Source organism: Staurois parvus, unplaced genomic scaffold (genome assembly GCF_062004578.1).
Source record: "Staurois parvus isolate SC_StPar_1 unplaced genomic scaffold, SC_StPar_1.0 ptg000155l, whole genome shotgun sequence".
Classification (NCBI taxonomy): Eukaryota; Metazoa; Chordata; class Amphibia; order Anura; family Ranidae; genus Staurois; species Staurois parvus.
In genome coordinates, this window is record NW_028317951.1 from 29,719,188 (window position 1) to 29,738,065 (window position 18,878).

General features: G+C 42.7%; 1 protein-coding gene across 1 annotated transcript in view; it reads right to left on the reverse strand.

Annotated features, from left to right (window-relative positions):
- The window catches only part of MELTF (melanotransferrin), a 96,623-nt gene that overhangs the window by 16,526 nt on the left and 61,219 nt on the right, over positions 1-18,878 (reverse strand). Inside the window, exons 11-13 of the mRNA XM_089675608.1 lie at positions 13,358-13,552; positions 4,095-4,251; positions 1,417-1,481 (exon numbers count right to left, since the gene is read on the reverse strand). Of these exons, the coding sequence (XP_089531734.1) occupies positions 1,417-1,481; positions 4,095-4,251; positions 13,358-13,552 (417 nt within the window). The remainder of the gene's footprint in view (positions 1-1,416; positions 1,482-4,094; positions 4,252-13,357; positions 13,553-18,878) is intronic.

An 18,878-nucleotide genomic window follows, 5' to 3' on the forward strand; every position in this document is an offset into this window, starting at 1 on the left:
TTTTCTTGTGCTTACCTATGGGTTTCCTTTTGTATCCCAAACAATTCTTCTGGCAGTTGTGACTGCAATCTTTCTTGGCCTACCTGACCTTAGCTTGGTATCAAGAGATCCCAGAACTTTCCACTTCTTAATAGGTGATTTAACAGTACTGATTGGCATATTCAAGGCTTTGGACATCTTTTTATGTCCTTTTCCATCTTTATAAAGCTCCATTACCTTGTTACGCAGGACTTTTGACAGTTTTTTTCTGATCCCCATGGCTCAGTATCTAGCCTAGTCAGTGCTTCCACATAAGAGCTAACAAACTCCCTGACTATTTATACACTGACACTAATTGCAACTTAAAAAGCCACAGATGTGGGACATTAACCTATTATTGGCATCGTAACCCGTGTGTCTCACTTGAGTGTCTGTACAAAGGCCAAACATTGTAGAGTATGTAAACTTTTGATCATGGCCATTTGGGTGATTTCTGTTATCATTATGATTTAAAAAGGAGCCAAACAACTATTTGATAATAAATGGCTTCATATGATCATTATCCTTCAATAAAAGAGCATTTTTTGGCATGATCAGTCATATTTTCAATATCAATGCCAAAATTTCACAATTTCTGCCAGGGTATGCAAACTTTTGAGCACAACTGTAATAATGGTTAGTGTGAGCAATGGAGTCGGGGCATTTTGGTTATAAACAACTGTCTGGCTGGACTTAGTCTTTAGACCTCATGCACATGGGCAGAAAACTGGTGCTTTTAGTGAGATTTTTCATATTAATGTCACAAAAATGCCCCAAATCTGTATTCTGCGAAGAGGTGACTGGCATAATGTTTGCACATACACATATGTGCGTAAAAACATCAACATGTGCAAATGCACACGTATGTGAGTACATTAATTCTAGTGGCTAATGTAAATGAATATTCCAGCCAATATAATACGTTTATGGGTGTATGCTTCTAGACACCGTATGCTTCCTAATGTGTATAAGCACGTGTAATTACATGCCAAAAAGAGCATTATTTACACAGAATTTTTCTGCCAGCTCCTGGCAGAAAGATCCAGCGTAGATGCGAATAATTTAATACATCTGTTTGCATGCAACCTGAAGTTTATTTTCCTTGCTACTTTATCATTTTTATTTGTAGTTTTGGTATAATAGAATTATGGTTATAATTGTCCAATACTATTGAATCAGATGTGCTAAAAGAAGCAGTTAAATTGAATAATTAATGCAACAGTGATCGTTGAAAATTAAATTTGCCAGATCATAGGATGGCAAATTGACATAAATGAAGCAACGCAGCAGCAGACATCGATCCACACTTTCCAGACATGCCACTGAAATGGCATCTGACAGGTCTTCTTCCACTGCTTTGTAATTTGTAAAAGGTAATGTATACAGTCAGATAAATACCGTCAGAATGATCAAAAACCGTTGTGTGCTTCACGAATGCCACATCTCCTACTTCTATCAAACACCTACAATAATACATAGGAAAAAAAAATTGTTCATTTTTGGTAAAAGCTGCAAGAATGTACAAAATGCATTATGCTTAGCATGTTATAAATATTCACTGTCATAAACCCTGGATAAATGACTGAAATAGTAGTATGTATGTGCCCTACACTGGTATATTGTTCCTTATTGTAATGTACTTTTTATACACATACAAATGTCTCAAAGCCTAAGGCTACATGCACACTTCTACAAATTTCACATCAGATGTCGAATGGTTCTCTTTCGATGCGTTTTACATTTAGAGTAATAAATATATCCAAAGCATAGGATTTGGGCTCTGTTCCCATTTACAAGCTGCTATCATTTGTGTGGGTACAGTCTATATACTCAAGCAGATTCTAGCCATTTATGTATCAAGATTTTTGAAACCAAAAAAGCAAAAAGACTTATTTACTCCAGTGCATCCTAAAACTGGGTTTCTATATATTATGATCCTAGTGATCAGAAGCCACCCAAATATATGCCTTTCCTTCTGAGGTAAAAACATATTTAAATAGGTGAGATTCATACAGTAATAATCCATCAGCATGGATCGCATTTCTCAGATGTGACTGGCATAAAACTACACATTTGAAAAGTTTTCGCAAGAAAAAAAGAAGAAACCCATTTTTTGGTCAAGGTTTAGCATCTTAGGTAAGCTATATAGAAGTTACATAGTTAGTCTGGTTGAAAAAAGACAAAAGTCCATCCAGTTCAACCATTAAAAAAAAAAATTATAATCCTACACCCACAGTTGATCCAGAGGAAGGCAAAAAAAAACCAGCAAAGCATGATCCAATTTGCTCCTGCAGGAGAAAAAATTCCTTCCTGATCCCCCGAGAGGCAATCGGATATTCCCTGGATCAACTTTACCTATAAATGTTAGTATCCGGTTATATTCTGTGTATCTAAGAAAGAATCCAGGGCTTTTTTAAAGCAATCCACTGGGCTGGCCAGAACCAACTCTTGAGGGAGTCTGTTCCACATTTTCACAGCTCTAACTGTGAAGAAACCTTTCTGTGTTTGGAGATTAAATTTCTTTTCCTCCAGATGTAAAGAGTGCCCCCTTGTCCTCTGTGATGACCTCGGGGTGAATAACTCTACACCGAGTTCACTATATGAACCACTGATGTATTTATACATGTTGATCATATCCCCCCTTAATCTCCTCTTCTCAAGAGAGAATAAATTCAGTTCCTCTAATTTTTACTTATAGCTGAGCTCCTCCATGCCTCTTATCAGTTTGGTTGCCCTTCTCTGTACTTTCTCCAGTTCCCCAATGTTCTTTTTGTGAATTGGTGCCCAAAACTGAACTGCATATTCCAGATGAGGTCTTACTAATGATTTGTACAGGGGTAATATGATATCTCTCTCCGGAGTCTATACCTCTTTTAATACAAGAGAGAATTTTTGCTGCTCGCTTTAGAAACCGCAGCTTGGTATTGCATGCCATTATTAAGCTTGTGACCTACCAGAACTCCCAGATCCTTCTCCACCATTGATTCCCCCAGTTGTACTCCCCCTAGTATGTATGATGCATGCATATTCTTAGCCCCCAAGTGCATAACCTTACATTTATCAACATTAAACCTCATTTGCCACATAGTTGCCCAATTAAACAGTGCATTGAGGTCGGCTTGTAAATTGGAGACATCCTGTAAGGATGTTATTCCACTGCACAGCTTGGTGTCATCTGCAAACACTGAAATGGGATTTATAATCCCAGACCCTATATTGTTTATAAATATATTAAAAAGTAAGGGTCCCAACACTGAGCATTGGGGTACACCACTGATGACCCCAGACCATTCAGAGTATGAATCATTAACTACTACTTTCTGAATACGATCTTTTAGCCAGTTTTCTATCCATTTACATACTGATTTTTTCCAAGCCTGTAGACCTCACCTTACACATTAGCCATGTGTGGGGAACGGAGTCAAACGCTTTTGCAAAATCCAAGTATACCACGTCCCCCGCCACCCCTCTGTCCAAGGTTTTGCTCAGTAGAAGTGGCTACTAAATAAGTGTTTTTGGAGTCTTGCTTATACTTTATCTGAGTGTCACCATTTTTTGTCAGAGCGGCCTACTTGTGAGTAGTAGTGTGGTTTCATAAGTTCAGTAATAAATAGCAACAAATCGGAATCCATTTTGTGTTTTTTGTTTTTGTGGTCTAACATCAGCACTGAATTCGGATTGGTTACTCTGTGTTGCTTCACTAATGGGATAGCACAAGTGGTTGTAAACCTGAAGGTTTTTGTACCTTCATGCATTCTATGCACTCTCCCAGGAAGAAAAAAACCTCTCTAGCAATACACACCAAACTGAGCATGTGCAGAGTGACTCCACACGATATGTCTTATCAGGAGATAAGAGGGGGACACTGGAAGAAGGGGAGGATCAGAGAAGTCAGAATCAAACAGCATTTTTATACAATGCAGATGATTAACCCCTTAGGTTCCACAGTGAGTATACCAAGCATGCCTTACTGCATGTGCAGACTGATTTTACTGTTGTGGGTTTAGTAACACTTTAAGATCTCATTTTTCTCCGCCATTATTATGAAAATACTACAGGCGTTGTGTGTTTGCTACCTGAATGCTCCGTCATATCCATAGTATCGTTCCTCAGGCTTGCTTTCACACTTGTTATCTCCTTTTTCATCACCTTTACAAAGCTGACAGAGGTTGCTTGGAAACTCCTTTTTCTTCATCCCCGGCACACAACTTTCAGAGAAGAAGTCACCTACAGCTTTTGTGGAAAGCGAAAAGGCTTGTCACCATCCTGTTAATATTTATGTTAATATTATATTTGTATTTTCCACCATTGTCTGCTATACACAGTGAGTGTTTTAAAAAGAGGGTAAAATAAATGCCATGACAGATCACCTTGCCCCCCCCCCCCCCCAGCACTTGTCCCTATCAAAATCCATGCAGGAGTTGCTGAGCTGTGTTGTCAGATAGCTGGCGCCACCCACCTAGCTATTCAACAACAATGATCACCTCTTGACAGGTCAGTAGGGAAGAGAGTGTGACAGGCAGCGCACACAGAGGCCACAAAATATTGCCCTCCTCTTAAACTGCCAGACAAAACATTGCTGTGCTGTCCCCTTATCTCTTGTCTTTGGCGAACACAGAGTCTGGACCTGCAGCCTGTTGCAGGCAATGCTGCTGGAGAAAAGGGTTTGATTCACAAAAGCACAAGCTGACAACAGCACAAGACAGGTACAACACTAGGCGGACTCAGAGAACAGTAGTAGCCATTATATGCTATTGTCAGCTTGTGTTTTTGTGACTGAAGGCACTCATTCCCAGCTGCAGTCATTCACAACAAAAGCTGACAGTTTCCACTCTCTGTGCCTCGAACAGTGGGCTGCAGCTCTGGACTCTGTGTAAATTAAATAGGAAAGAGGAGGAGCCACAACAGTGCAAAACAGAGAGGGTTTGTCAGCAATCACGGCGGCGCACGGGTCTGCGCATGCGCAGAACACCAATGCGCTCAAATCGGCAGGCGCTAGGACCTAGGCAGCTGCGGCGGCCGCGCATGCGCACTCGCGATTGTGGACGCACGCCTGGCACCAATGACAGCACAGGGCGCACTATTTAAACCAGCCCTGCACAGACACTAGTTGCTGTATGGTCTTATTACCCTGTTCCTGCTCTTGTGTTCCTGCTGATTGACTTGTTGCCGACCCTGCTTGATCCTGACCTCTGCTGACTATCTCCTGCTCTGATCCCTGGCTCGTTTGAATACTCTTCTGGATATCCCTATTGATCTGAACTCTTGTTACCGAAACCGGCGAGTGACCTGACTACTCTTTGTCTGCTGCCTTGTACTGTACTGTCCCCACTGTTACCAAACCGGCCTGTCTGACCACGCTTCTCTACCCTGCCATCCATCCATCCTGTACGGATCCGGTCACCCCTGCTCAGGCCTATCCGCCTCTTCACGTCAGGCTCTCTACCAGTATATACCTCTGGCGGATCCCTCTACCACAGGCGGGTGTACTCAGGGGCCGTGACCTGGTCTCTGTCTGCTCCAAGTCCATCCCCACCATCAGGGGCCCTGGTGAACAAGCAGACTGGGGTTTAGACCCTGCGCCCTGGGGAATCCTGTCCTGTGGATCGCTAGAGGTACCGCCAGGCAGTGTCTGACAGGGTTGGATCTCAGTGCTGACCAGGAGTGGACTGACAACTCATGGGGCCCCCGGGCAATAGGGGATCATGGGGCCCCTGTGTCCTCACCCACACTCAAACCACACCCAAAAAAGCCTATGAAAGGTACCAGGGGCATCTCATGGGGCCCCTTACTAACCCCGGGCCCTCGGGCAGTGCCCGAGTTCCCAAATGGTCAGTCCGCCCCTGGTGCTGACTGTTACTCCCTCCTTGGGAATGCCCATATTTTTAGGTCTCATGAACGCAGGGCGTTTGCAGTCATTTTTAGGGGTGTCAGGATTTTTTATACTGCTTCCAAACAGCCCTCCATGCTATTCTATGTGTGCACACATAGGGGTTTATTTACTAAAGCTGGTTCACTCAGAATCTCGTGTACTTCTGCACAGAAACCAATCAGCTTCCAGGTTTTATTGCTAAAGCTTAATTGAACAAGCTGAGGTCAGAGGCTGATTGGCTACCATGCACAGGTGCACCAGATTCTGAGTATTCCAGCTTTAGTAAATAAACCCCATAGACTTTTAGTTCTCATGCACACTGGATGTTTTGATAACGCTGGTAACGTTAGCTGTGTAAAGTCACGTTAAAAACTTGAGTTTTTCAGCTTTTTTTTAGCAGTTTTTCAGTAGCGTTTAGCAGGGTTTTGCCACGTGTAGTGGTGTTTTCCCACGTTTTCCCGCAATTGCTTTTTTAGCATTTTTTTCCAAAAAAGAAAATTTTTTTTGGTCAAAAAAACACCAGTTTGTGGCATTTTATCGCGTTTTGCCACGTTTTTCAGCATTAGAGCATTTGTACAGCTAAAAAACTCCTCTAGTTTTTTTCCAGTCAAAAAACATTGATTACAGTCTATGTGTGCTTGGACACAGGATAACACGCTGGGGGGTTTACTAGCTGTAGAAAAAAACATCAAAAGCCAAAAACAGCCGCTGTAAAAACGTCCAGTGTGCATGAGGACTTTGAAACCTTTAGTAGCAGTAGTGTTTACCAGGGGAAAAAAACCCAGGAGCAGCAGTGTTTTGGCAGCAGGGGCGGACTGACCATTTGGAAACTCGGGCACTGCCCGAGGGCCCGGGGTCAGTAGGGGGCCCCATGAGATGCCCCTGGTACCTTTTTCATAGGCTTTTTTGAGTTTGGGCAAGGACACAGGGGCCCCATGATCCCCTATTGCCCGGGGGCCCCATGAGTTATCAGTCCACCCCTGTTTGTCAGAGAAAATGCTTGACGCATGTAAACATGCCTAAACACACCTAAACGTGTGTTAGCACTAGGTGCGTTTAGCATTAAAAGCGTTTATTCATTTTAATGGCCAGATAAATTATTATTCTGGCCAATTAAATTAATTAACGCCCAAGCGCTTGACACTTGTAAACAAGCCTAAACGCATGTAAAAAACGTTAGACATTTTGAAAAGTGTCAGGTGTTTTTTCTGTCAAAACGCTGCTGCCAAGAGGTGGAGTGTTTTTAAAATATCCTGTGTGCATGAGGCCTGAAAGCTTCAGCAGTGGCTGAGCTAAAGTCAGCAATGACAAAAAATAAAGAATTATTTTCTTCCACTGCTCGGATGTTAATGTGGACAAAAACTATGTGCACAGGGACCCCCTGGGGGATTTAAAAAGATTTTCTAATGGTGATACTTCTTCTTTAAAGACCAAATCTAAGGCTAGGTTCACACATATGCAGGTTACGTTTGACCCATTTCTTCATTGCGTTTTGCATTTTTGCACCTGCGTTTTTGATGTGTTTTTGATGCATTTTGCTTTTTTGTTTTAATTTTTTCACATTTTTCTTGGCTAGGCAGATTTAAAACACAAAACACATAAACAAAACAGCAAAAATGCACTACATGCTTTTCTGCAGCATTTCCATTGAAGTCTATAGAACCAAAAACGCAACTTTTTGCGTTCAAAAAAGTCCCTGACCCTTTCCAAAAAACACACTGGGTGAAAACACGAAGATGTGAACATGTCCCATAGGAAATCATGTTAAATGGACTGTACTGTGTTTCTGCAAAATTCAGAAAGCATTCTGAAAACGCTTAGGTGTGTACCTAGGGTAAGTAATAACTCAAAGTGATCAACATTAAGACTGTTTAGTTGTTTCTCTTTATGGCCCCAATAGCTGGCAAGAAGACTTCTCCATCCTGTTAGTTTGTGGCTGGCATCCTGACCCGTCTGCTTTTAGTGCTTGTAGCTCCCTGGTGTGGACTGGGTTTTGCTCATTGCCTTTGAGCATCTGGAACTTTTTTTTCTGGTAACCTTCTTATATCTTGTATTTGTGCCCATACCCCCCCCCCCCCTTTACATTTAGTATATCCAGCCTGTATGGAGCTAAAAGTTGCACCGTACATTCTAAGGCTCCATGCACACTAGCATTTTTTTAAGCTCCTAGAAGCTGTTATTAGCATTTTTTCTACTCCTAGAAGCTAAATTGTATTACCCTATGTGTCCATGCACACTACTTTACGCTAGTAGCGTTTTTTGAGCTTCAGCGTCTAGGAGCAGAAACAAATTTGGTTTTGTAGAGTTTTTGGAGCATTTTTTTTCTGCTCCTAGAAGTTAAATTGTATTACCCTATGTGTCCATACACACTACCTTTACGCTAGTAGCGTTTTGTGAGCTTCAGCGTCTAGGAGCAGAAAACAATTTGGTTTTGTAGAGTTTTTGGAGCGTTTTTCCAGTAGAAAAAAAAACCGAAACGTTCCTAAATGCTACTAAAACACTCCTAGCAGCTTTTTTCTACATGTTCTGTAAATACGCTAATAAAATGTTAACGCTCTTAAATGCTTCTAAACTCTACTAAAACAGTACTTAGGCTCCATGCACACTTGCATTTTCTTTTTAAGCTCAAAAAAAGCAAATTTTTTTCTGCTCCTAGATGCTGAAGCACACAAAATGCTAATAGCATAAAGCAGTGTGCAAGGACACATAGGATAACACTAGCTTCTAGGAGCAGAAAAAAATATGCTGATAATAGCTTCTAGGAGCTATTAAAAAGAACTGCTAGTGTGAATGGAACCTAAAAAACGCAATTACCAGTATTTTTTTTAGCTTAAAACAATGTCAGTGTGGATGGAGCCTTAAACTTTTACTCCTGTTCCACAAACTTGGTGGATAAATGTGTGTGTATGTGTATACCATAGGTGGTGTGGTGGTTTTTTTTTTTTTTTTTTTATGTGGCCAAATATAACCCCCCATTACCTCTACCCACCCCCCCCCCCTTCCCTGAACCTCATAACATTGGTGGTTCAGTCCTATGTTTCACTGTGTAGAATTTCCCCCATTCAGACCACAAATGAGTTACTGTTTCAATAGTTCCTCTCATAAAGAATAAGGTAAGGTTCAGCAATGTTCTTTGTGCTCTGTACAGCATCTGTACTATCCTCCAGACAGGTCACTGCAACATTTGAGGTCTGAGTAAGTGGAATATTTCCTTCCTTCATCACAAACTGGGATACTTAAATCAACCAATAACTGACATAGGAGGACTGGTGTGGTACAGCAATGTCAGCAAGAAAAACCAAAGTACTATGTAGGTAGCCCATGTTCTCTGAATGCATTGACTGGAATGATCCTCTAATGTAAAAAAAAATCTATAATTGTTAATGCACTTAAAATGTACATCTACATTACGTTTTTATATATATATATTTATATATATATATATATACACAGGGCTTGAAAAAGCCACTAGCCCGCTCGCCAAATGCGAGGAGAAATTCTTCTGTGGCGAGCGGCGAGCAGCGAGCACTGATGAAGCATGGAGCGACTGCACCTGCGCTTCAAACCTCATTGTGAAGCCGAGTTCCGGTTTACAACTTCCGGTTTCCGGCTTCTTCGGCTCCGCTGAGAGGAGACACCCTCTCCACCGCCACAGGTGGACTCAGGGGGACTAGGAGTAAGTATTGTATACAACATGTCATATCACTATAACGGAGTACAGGAGAGCTGTGATATACATTACTGTGTACAGTTTTATATTTTGGACTCTTTATTCTAAAGAAAAATTTAATTTCATAAGCTTTAAGGGGGCGTGGTTGGGGGCGGGCGGGGGTGGGGTTGGGGGCGGACCTGGGCAATTTTGGGTGGGGCAACTGGTGGAGAGTAAGTTTTGTGATCGGCTAGTCGGTGTGGACTCGAAATTTTAACCCCTGTATAAACCCGCAGGGACTTCGTCGCTGCTCAAACTCCCTCCAACTCCGTTCCCCCTCACTCAGCTACCCCCTCATCACCCCTCTCCCACGGCCCCACCACTGCTCTGACCTCCACTTCCACCCCACCCTTCATTCCTCATACTGAAGCCCCCCCAACACTTCACACCTTTGACCTTTCTACCATCGAGGAAGTCTCCGAGATCCTCTCTGATGCCTGCCTCACCACCTGCCCCCTCAACCCTATCCCCTCACAACTCCTACGACCTCCCTCCCCCTCCATCCTACGCTCCCTCACCCACATCTTTATTCTCTCCCTCTCCTCCGGCACTTTCCCCTCCCCTCTGAAACATGCACACATCACCCCCATACTTAAAAAGCCCTCCCTGGACCCCAATGACCCAAACAACCTCAGACCCATGTCCCTGCTCCCATTTACATCCAAACTCCTCAAGCGCGTAGTCTACACCCGCCTATGCTCTCACCTCAATGACAACAACCTCCTCGACCCCCTACAGTCCGGTTTCCGTCCTCTACACTCCACCGAAACTTCCTTACTCAAACTCTCAAACGACCTGCTAATCGCCAAAGCTAATGGCCGCTATTCAGTGCTCCTACTCCTTGACCTCTCTCGACCACCCCCTCCTCCTCAAAAAACTACACTCCCTCGGCCTCAGAGATTCTGCTCTCTCCTGGCTCTCATCCTACCTGTCACAACGCTCTTTCATCATTACCTATAATGCTACCACCTCCCCCTCACTCCCCCTCTCTGTTGGGGTCCCTCAAGGCTCCGTCCTCGGGCCCCTTCTCTTCTCCATCTACACCTCCTCCCTTGGCCAACTCATACACTCTCACGGCTTCAACTACCACCTATATGCCGACGACACACAAATCTATCTCTCAACCCCACACCTTACCCCCTCAGTCTCTGCCCGAATCACACACCTACTGAGCGACATATCTGACTGGATGTCACTCCACTTCCTTAAACTGAACCTCTCCAAAACCGAGTTTCTTGTCTTCCCCCCAGCCCGGACACCACCCCCCATTGACTTCTCCATCATGTCCAACAACGCCACCATTAAACCCGCCCCGCAGGCCAGAGTACTTGGTGTCATTCTGGACTCCAACCTATCCTTCCAGCCCCAAGTCCAATCTTTAACAAGCTCGTGCAGACTCCACCTCCGCAACATCGCCAAAATCTGCACGTTCCTAACCCCAGAAACCACTAAACAGCTCACCCACTCCCTCATCATATCACGACTCGACTACTGCAACTCCCTCCTCACTGGCCTGCCTCGCCGCTGGCTATCCCCACTTCAGTCGATCCTGAATACGGCTGCCAGACTCATTCACCTTTCCAACCGCTCCATCTCCGCCACCCCCCTCTGCCAATCCCTCCACTGGATTCCAATTGCGCAACGGATCAAATTCAAAATCCTAACACTGACGTACAAAGCCGTCCACCATACTGCCCCGAACTACATCACTGACCTAATATCCAAGTACCGCCCAGCATGCACACTCCGCTCCTCACAAGACCTCCTTCTCTCTAGTTCCCTGGTCTCCTCCTCCCATGCCCGCCTCCAGGACTTCTCCAGGGTGTCACCCATCCTCTGGAACTCCCTGCCCCAACCCATCAGATTATCACCTACTCTCCTCTCCTTTAGGTGCACCCTGAAAACCCATCTCTTCAGGGAAGCCTACCCCACCCCCTGCTAACTTGCCGACCTCCTCCACTCTTCCTACCACTCCATCCCCCATAGCTTTCTCCTCCTGTGCCACCATCCCCTCCCTCCTAGATTGTAAGCTCGAAAGAGCAGGGCTCTCAATCCCCTCATGTTTTGCATTGTATTGTTATTGTTCTGTCACATGTTCTGTCCCTCTTTGTAATGTAGAGCGCTGAGCGAACTATCGGCGCTTTATAAATACTGTATAATAATAATAATAATATATATATAGATATACATACTAACCGGCCACTTTAGTAGGTATACCTTGCTACTGCCAAGTAAGTATCCCCCACACCATTACAGCACCACCACCAGCCTGGACCGTTGATCCCAGGGGCGGACTGACAACTCAAAGGGCCCCCAGACAATAGGGGATAATAGGGCCCCTGTGTCGTTGCCCACACCCAAAAAAGCCTATGAAAAAGGTACCAGGGGCATCTCATGGGGCCACCTATTCACCTCAGGCAGTGCCCGAGTGTCCAAATGGTCAGTCCACCCCTGGTTGATACAGGCCAGGATGGATCCATGCTTTCATGCTGTTTACTTCAAATTCTGACCCATCTGAAATTTGCAGTGACTAGTCTGCCCATTCTCCTCTGACATCAAGAAGGCATTTTCCTCCACACAACTGCCGCTCACTGAATATTTTCTCTTTTTCAGACCATTCTCTGTAAACCCTAGAGATGGTTATGCATGAAAATCTCAGCAGTTTTTGAAATACTCAGAACAGCCCGTCTGGCACCAGCAACCATGCCACGTTCAGTTAAATCCCCTTTCCTCCCCATTCTGATGCTCGGTTTGACCTTCAGCAAGTCGTCTTCACTACATCTAGATGCTTAAATGCATTGGGTTGCTGCCATGTGATTGGCTGATTAGCAATTTCTGTTACTAAGCAATTGAACAGGTGTACCTAATAAAGTGGCCAGTGAGTGTATATAAACAACGCAACAGCAATGTTTGCTCAGTACATAAGCAGGTTCTGCTTCCTGCTTAGCAGTAAATGCACAGTATACTGAGTAACTTATCTTCTTAACTCATTGAAAGTCTACCATTGTGTGTCTGAAAACAGCCCTCGAATACCATGTAAAGCCTGATATGCATATTGAGTTTTTTTTTTGCTCAACCCAGTTGGCTGAATGAAGAGGAAACTGAGAGACCACTGTACTAAGTGATGTTAGTGCAGCGATATTTCCTGCTGTGCCTTTGTGTTCTGACAGGGGGACTCCCCCCTGCCAGAATACAATAATCAGTGCTTGCAGCCATTGGCTGCGAGTGATGATCGGATGTTGGTTTTCCAGCATGTCCCTTTGACAAAAGCCAGTTCTTAGACCGGCTTCTGTAGGAGGGACAGCTGTACACACGGTCTGAATATTGGCCAGTTCCTGCTGAACCAGCTGATATTTGGACCCTGTGTACCCAGCCTAAAAATCAGAGAAGATTATGGTACCTAGTTACCTTAAGGGCAAGCTCTAATGGGCAGCACAGTGGCTAAATGGTTAGCACTTCCACCTGGCAGTACTAGGGTTGTTGGTTCAAATCCCAACCACGGCACCACCTGCCTGGAGTTTGCATGTTCTCCCTGTGCCTGTGTGGGTTTCCACAGGATACTCCAGTTTTCTCCCATACTCAAAAGACATGCTGGTAGGTGAATTGGATCCTGTCTAAATTGTCCCTAGTATGTGTATGTATGAATGTTAGGGACCTTAGATTGTACGCCCCTTGAGGGTTAGGGACCGATGTGAATGTACAACATATATGTAAAGCGACAGCGCTATATATGTACCTGAAATAAATATTTGTCTTACCTTTGGCAAAATTACAACCTTCTGGTCTGATTAGACCATACTTCTTCAGGATTCCTATAGGGACATTCCAGCCAGCTGTGCGGTTGTACCCTGTGTGGCAAGATTTTCTGCCCTTCAGTTCATAAATTGTGAAGGCATCATAAGGGGTCTTATGGACAACAGCCACTGCATAGTAATTATCAAATGAATCATTTACTAGAAAAACAAACAAAGAGAACAATTATAGTTCAGTAGGTTCTGTTAAATTAGTTCTCCACGTTAAAAAGCACTCTTGGGAATAAGTGAACTCCATCAGTGAAATTCTAATCCTATCCATAAAACATCACAGCAGCGCCAGAAAGTCCACTCAACTTCAAAGCTATTGTGAAGGGAAGGACACCAGAAGCTCTAGGGATTTCAGTCATATTTTAAACACAAAAACAGGCCTGGTAAGCTGCAATATATTACATTTTTTCTTTTTTTGGCTTAGATATACAGCACTTTAGCAGGAAGAACCGTCAGGTGCAGAAGATGAATGCTACAATGAAAATGACAGCCATTAAACAGGTAGGCTGTGTGCCTTGAGTCAGTCTGAATGTAAAATGTTTCTGCTGGTTTGGAGTTTCTCCAAACACATTAGCGGTCTGTGTGATTTAAGTAAAGTTCATGCAAATGCAATGTGAAATATATTTCTCTAATGAAAAAAACGGGATTTTGAAATGTTCAGCCCATTCGTGTTCTTATTTTACATTTCTATATTAAAGTGGTGGTAAACCCACTGAAGTCGCTAGTCTCAGGTGATACACAGAGATAAAACAAATCCTCCTACTTAAAGTGTTACTAAACCCACAACAGTAAAATTAGTCTGTATATGCTGTACACTTGTTATACTCACTGTGGAACCTAAGGGGTTAATCCTCTGTACTGTATAAAAATGCAGATTGATCCTTCCCTTATTCCAGTGTCTCCCTCTTATCTCCTGATAAAACATATTGTGTAGAGACACTGCACATGCTCAGTTTGGTGTGTATTGCTAGAGAGGTTTTTGTTTTTTTTTTCTTGAGAGAGTGCATGTGATCAGCACAGGGTCAATCAGCACTGTCCAGACAGAGGTCAGGGGTTTTGCATCCTCCTAGAGCAGAAAGAAAACTCCTCCTACAAGCTTTAACCAGTGCTCTGCTGCACACTGATAGAAGTCAGAAGACTGCTCTAACTTTTTTTGGGGGGGGAGAGTGCATGTGATCAGCACAGGGCTAATCAGCACTCTCCAGACAGAGGTCAGGGGTCCTGCATCTTCCTAGAGAAAACTCCTCTTACAAGATTTAATTAGCACTGAACACTGATAGAAATCCCAAGACTGCTCTGTTGAGAAAAGGTATTTAGCAGTTTATATATACTAAAATAATTGCATTTCCATGTTCTGTGTACTGTGGGAGACCATATAGAGTGAATGCAGGGTCCTGGGTTTAGTAACACTATAAGTTGTACTTAATTATCTGAAGTCATCTCTCCTCTATAGCTTTCTAGAACACAGAATTCAGACACAACCTGTCAGCAGCACAAAGCAAGGGGCAGATCTGATTTCACACTCTACAGAGTTTAGAGAGAAGAGCTCTGAGACTGATGGGAGGGAAGCTGCACCCCCCCCTCTCTCCTCAAACTACATAGAGAATAAGCATAGCTGTGGCTGTCAATCACAGGCTGTGTGCTGATGCTGTCCTCCCCCACAGCCTTTTTTCAATTTGTGTACAGAAAGCTGTCAGAGGTGGCTCATACAGATAACAGAAGAACAAAGCAGCAGAGAGAAATCACACTCAGTGCTTTGGATAGAGACAAGTACACAGTATAGAAGGATGTGCTTTGTTCAGATTTCGTCTGAGGTTTACAACCACTTTAAGATCTCAGCATTGCGACATATAAATAATGATGGCAAATTCTCCCACATAATCTATACCTGTTTATCTGCAGTCCCTTCTCCTCCAGAGCCTCTCAAAGTACACATATCAAATTGTATTTCTCAGCTTCTAGGAGGCAGGCGGAATCTGATGTCATACATTACGCAGCAAAGAGCTGATTGTAATCTGACACCTGATTGGAGGGAATTGACACACTCCCTTCTACACAGTTTCAGAGAGAAACATGCACATATGAGGTTGTCAATCTGTCAAACACCTTCTGTGTATTGGTGATGGAGTGGGGGGGATGGCATCGCCATGGAGTGCCTGGTGTTGGAGAATACTGTCAAAGTTGATTCATGCAGATAGCAGAGGAAGGGGAGAGCAGCCAAGATCTATACAGGCGTACCTCTGTTTATGAAAGCCTCGGTTAACGTAATTTTCGATTTACGAATGAAAATACATTGAAAATAATGCCTCGGATTACAAATTTTTTTTTCACAATACAAACTGATTAATTGGTTTTCAGTGCATTTACAATTTTTTTTAATCATGTCCCGGTACAGTACTATGCCTTTAAAGTGCACTTTATAAAGAGTTTTGAACAGATAAGACTTTTATTTACTTTTTTCTGACCTCCAGAATGGATTAACTGGTTTTCAATGCATTTGCGATTTTCTTTTTAATCATGTCCCTTTATGCCTTTATAGTGCACTTTATAAAGAGTTTTGAACAGATAAAACTTTTTGGCTACTCTTAAGAGCTGTAACTCCTAAACCCTTCCTCCAATTTGGATGTACATACCCTCAAATTAAACCTGAGAGTGTGCACTTTCAGCCCATATCCATTATATAACTATAGCTTGAATATGTTTTGGTAAATACCTGAAAAAAAACTAACATTGTGCCTGTGTCCAAATACATATGGACCTAACTGTATACGTGATTTTGCGCACCTGTTCCGCCCTGTAGCAGTACTTCTGCTATAGGGCGGACGGAAGCAGTTAAATTAGCCTCAGAACCTGTGTAATTAATATGTGTTCAGTTTTAAAGGGACGAAGTGGCAACCCTACTCCTCCCCAACAATTTTATTCTGGTTAGGAAGTCGTGTGGGCATGATCTTGTAATATTGGCTATCAACTGTAGGATTTTAGTGTGTGTTAGTTGTTTCTGGTTAGTACCTTTGTCTGAATTGGGGGACTTTGGGGTTGATTTACTAAAACTGAAGAGTACAAAATCTGGTGCAGCTCTGCATAGAAACCAATCAGCTTCCAGATTTTGTCATTGAAAGAGCTGAAGTCAGAGGCTGATTGACTGCCATGCAGAGCTGTACCAGGTTTTGCACTCTCCAGTTTTAGTAAATCAACCCCTTTGGGTTCTTGTGAAAATATTCCAGTTTGTTGGTCAATTTCTAAGGAAATGCAATGGATGGTGATACCTTGCACATCCTCTGGCCTCCCTTGCCCAGTTCTCTCTTTATGTGGAAATTTTAAATTGTCATCAAAGAAGGAAGAAAGGAGAAAAACTCCATTTGGGACACCTGTTCTTCTGACAACTCTCTAAGGCGATTCTATTCATTTTGGAGAGATTTGCTGTTATTTCCTGTTGTTTCTCAGGGACAGGCAATGAATTGAAGTGTACAGGCAACCCCCCCAAAAAAAATCTGATAAGAGATTTTAAAATGTCCTACCTTTTCTAAATGTTGTCTTTACTTATGCTTTACATGTCTGGCTCTAGCACCATGTTTTTGGGGTGGGGAGTATGACTTATACTAAAAACCATGTCATAATAATCAAATAAAGCATAGATGGAGAATTTAGAAAGTTCAACATTAAAGTGTATCTAAAGCCAAAGCAATTTTTTTTAAGTTTTGGATCGATAAGGGCAGGGTTAGCATCTTTGTCAGGTTTTGCACTTCCTTTCCTAAAGACACAACCAGATGAGGAAATATAATGAAAAGCAAGGCCTCATATCCACCCTAACAGTTGCTGCAAGACAAATGTTGAGGTTAGATCTTCCAATGAGCACACAGACAGCAATAAAAACTTGGTCAAGATTCTAATTTTTTTCCACTCTGTATAAAACTAGAAAAAAAAGGAAATTTGACTTCATTATGCTTAAACTATTGTGACAGTGTGAGGCTAGGGTTGGCACCTCATCCCTTTAAAACCAACACATTAATTACACAGGTTCTGGGGCTGATTAAGGTGGTAATTAACCACCTCCCGCCTCCAGCTCCCAATGGAGCTGTACAGGAATCACCTGTGTCAGGGGAGACAAGGAAGAACTCCGTAGGACGAACACCCTTGTTTTAACCACTTCAATACCGGGCACTTTTACCCTCTTCCTGCCCAGGCCAATTTTCAGGTTTCAGCGCTTTCACAATTTGAATGACAATTGCACGGTCATGCAACACTGTACCCAAACTAAAATTTTATAATTTTGTTCACACAACTAGAGCTTTCTTTTGGTGGTATTTAATCACTGCTGGGGTTTTTATTTTTTGCTAAATTAACAAAAAAATTCTCAAAATTATGAAAAAAACCCACATTTTTCTTTGTTTCTGTTATAAAAGTTTGCAAATAAATAATTGTTCTTCATAAATTTAGGCCAAGATGTATTCTGCTACATTTCTTTGGTGAAAATAACTTAAATCAGGATTTATTATTTAGTCTGTAGGAAAGTTGTAGAGTTCACAAACTATGGGATATATCTGAAAATTGACCAATCCTGAAGTACTGACAGCCAGTCTAATTTCTTGAGGCCCAAAAATGTCAGAACAGTACAGATATCCCCCAAATGACCCCTTTTTGCAAAGTAGACAGTGTGACGTATTTCATAAGAAGCATGGCGAGTTTCTTGAAGTTGTAATTTTTTTGTCATAATATTTCGGGAAATTAAAAGATTAAAAAAATTATTTTTTACATACTGTTACCAGTGCAGTACAGCGTCAGCATATAACTGGTGTGGCGGTGATCAGGGACATTGACTGGTGACAAAAAATGTTTTTTTCAATTTACCATAGTAACATTGTACTACTTTTGGGAAAAGTAATTTTTTTTTTTACACAATTTGATTGATTCTAGCAAATAATTTCTTTGCTATAAGCAAGCATTTAACTGATTGAAATCGATTCATTCAGGTTTCTTTTGTTGTGATTAGCTGTGATTGGCCATGGCTAATCACATGACACAGATGGGCTGTGATTGGCCTAGCCTGAGCCCATGATGGCTGTGACCATTCACAGCTAGACACACTTGTATACAATGGATGGCATGAAAGGAAGCCATCCATTGTATACAACTGTCATGTGACCTGCTGTGATCGGTCACAGCAGGTCACATGGTACTGGCAACAGGGCCGGTACACAGATATGTCATCGGCCATGTCCAATGTACACGACTGGTGTCAGATCTCGTCAAAGCGTGGCTCTGCAGGCACGCGCAAAGCGTGATCCGGGAAAGACGCCATACGATGCCCTCCCGGAGGGATGGGGTGTTCGCTCGGCCGTCATTTGAACAACTTGGGAGCCTGTCTCAAACAGAGCACGGGTGTATGATTGTTGACTTTAATAACTAATTAAATAACTTTAATAACTAATTTAGTAAACTAATTTAATAACTAACTTTAATTAGAGTCTATAAGAGG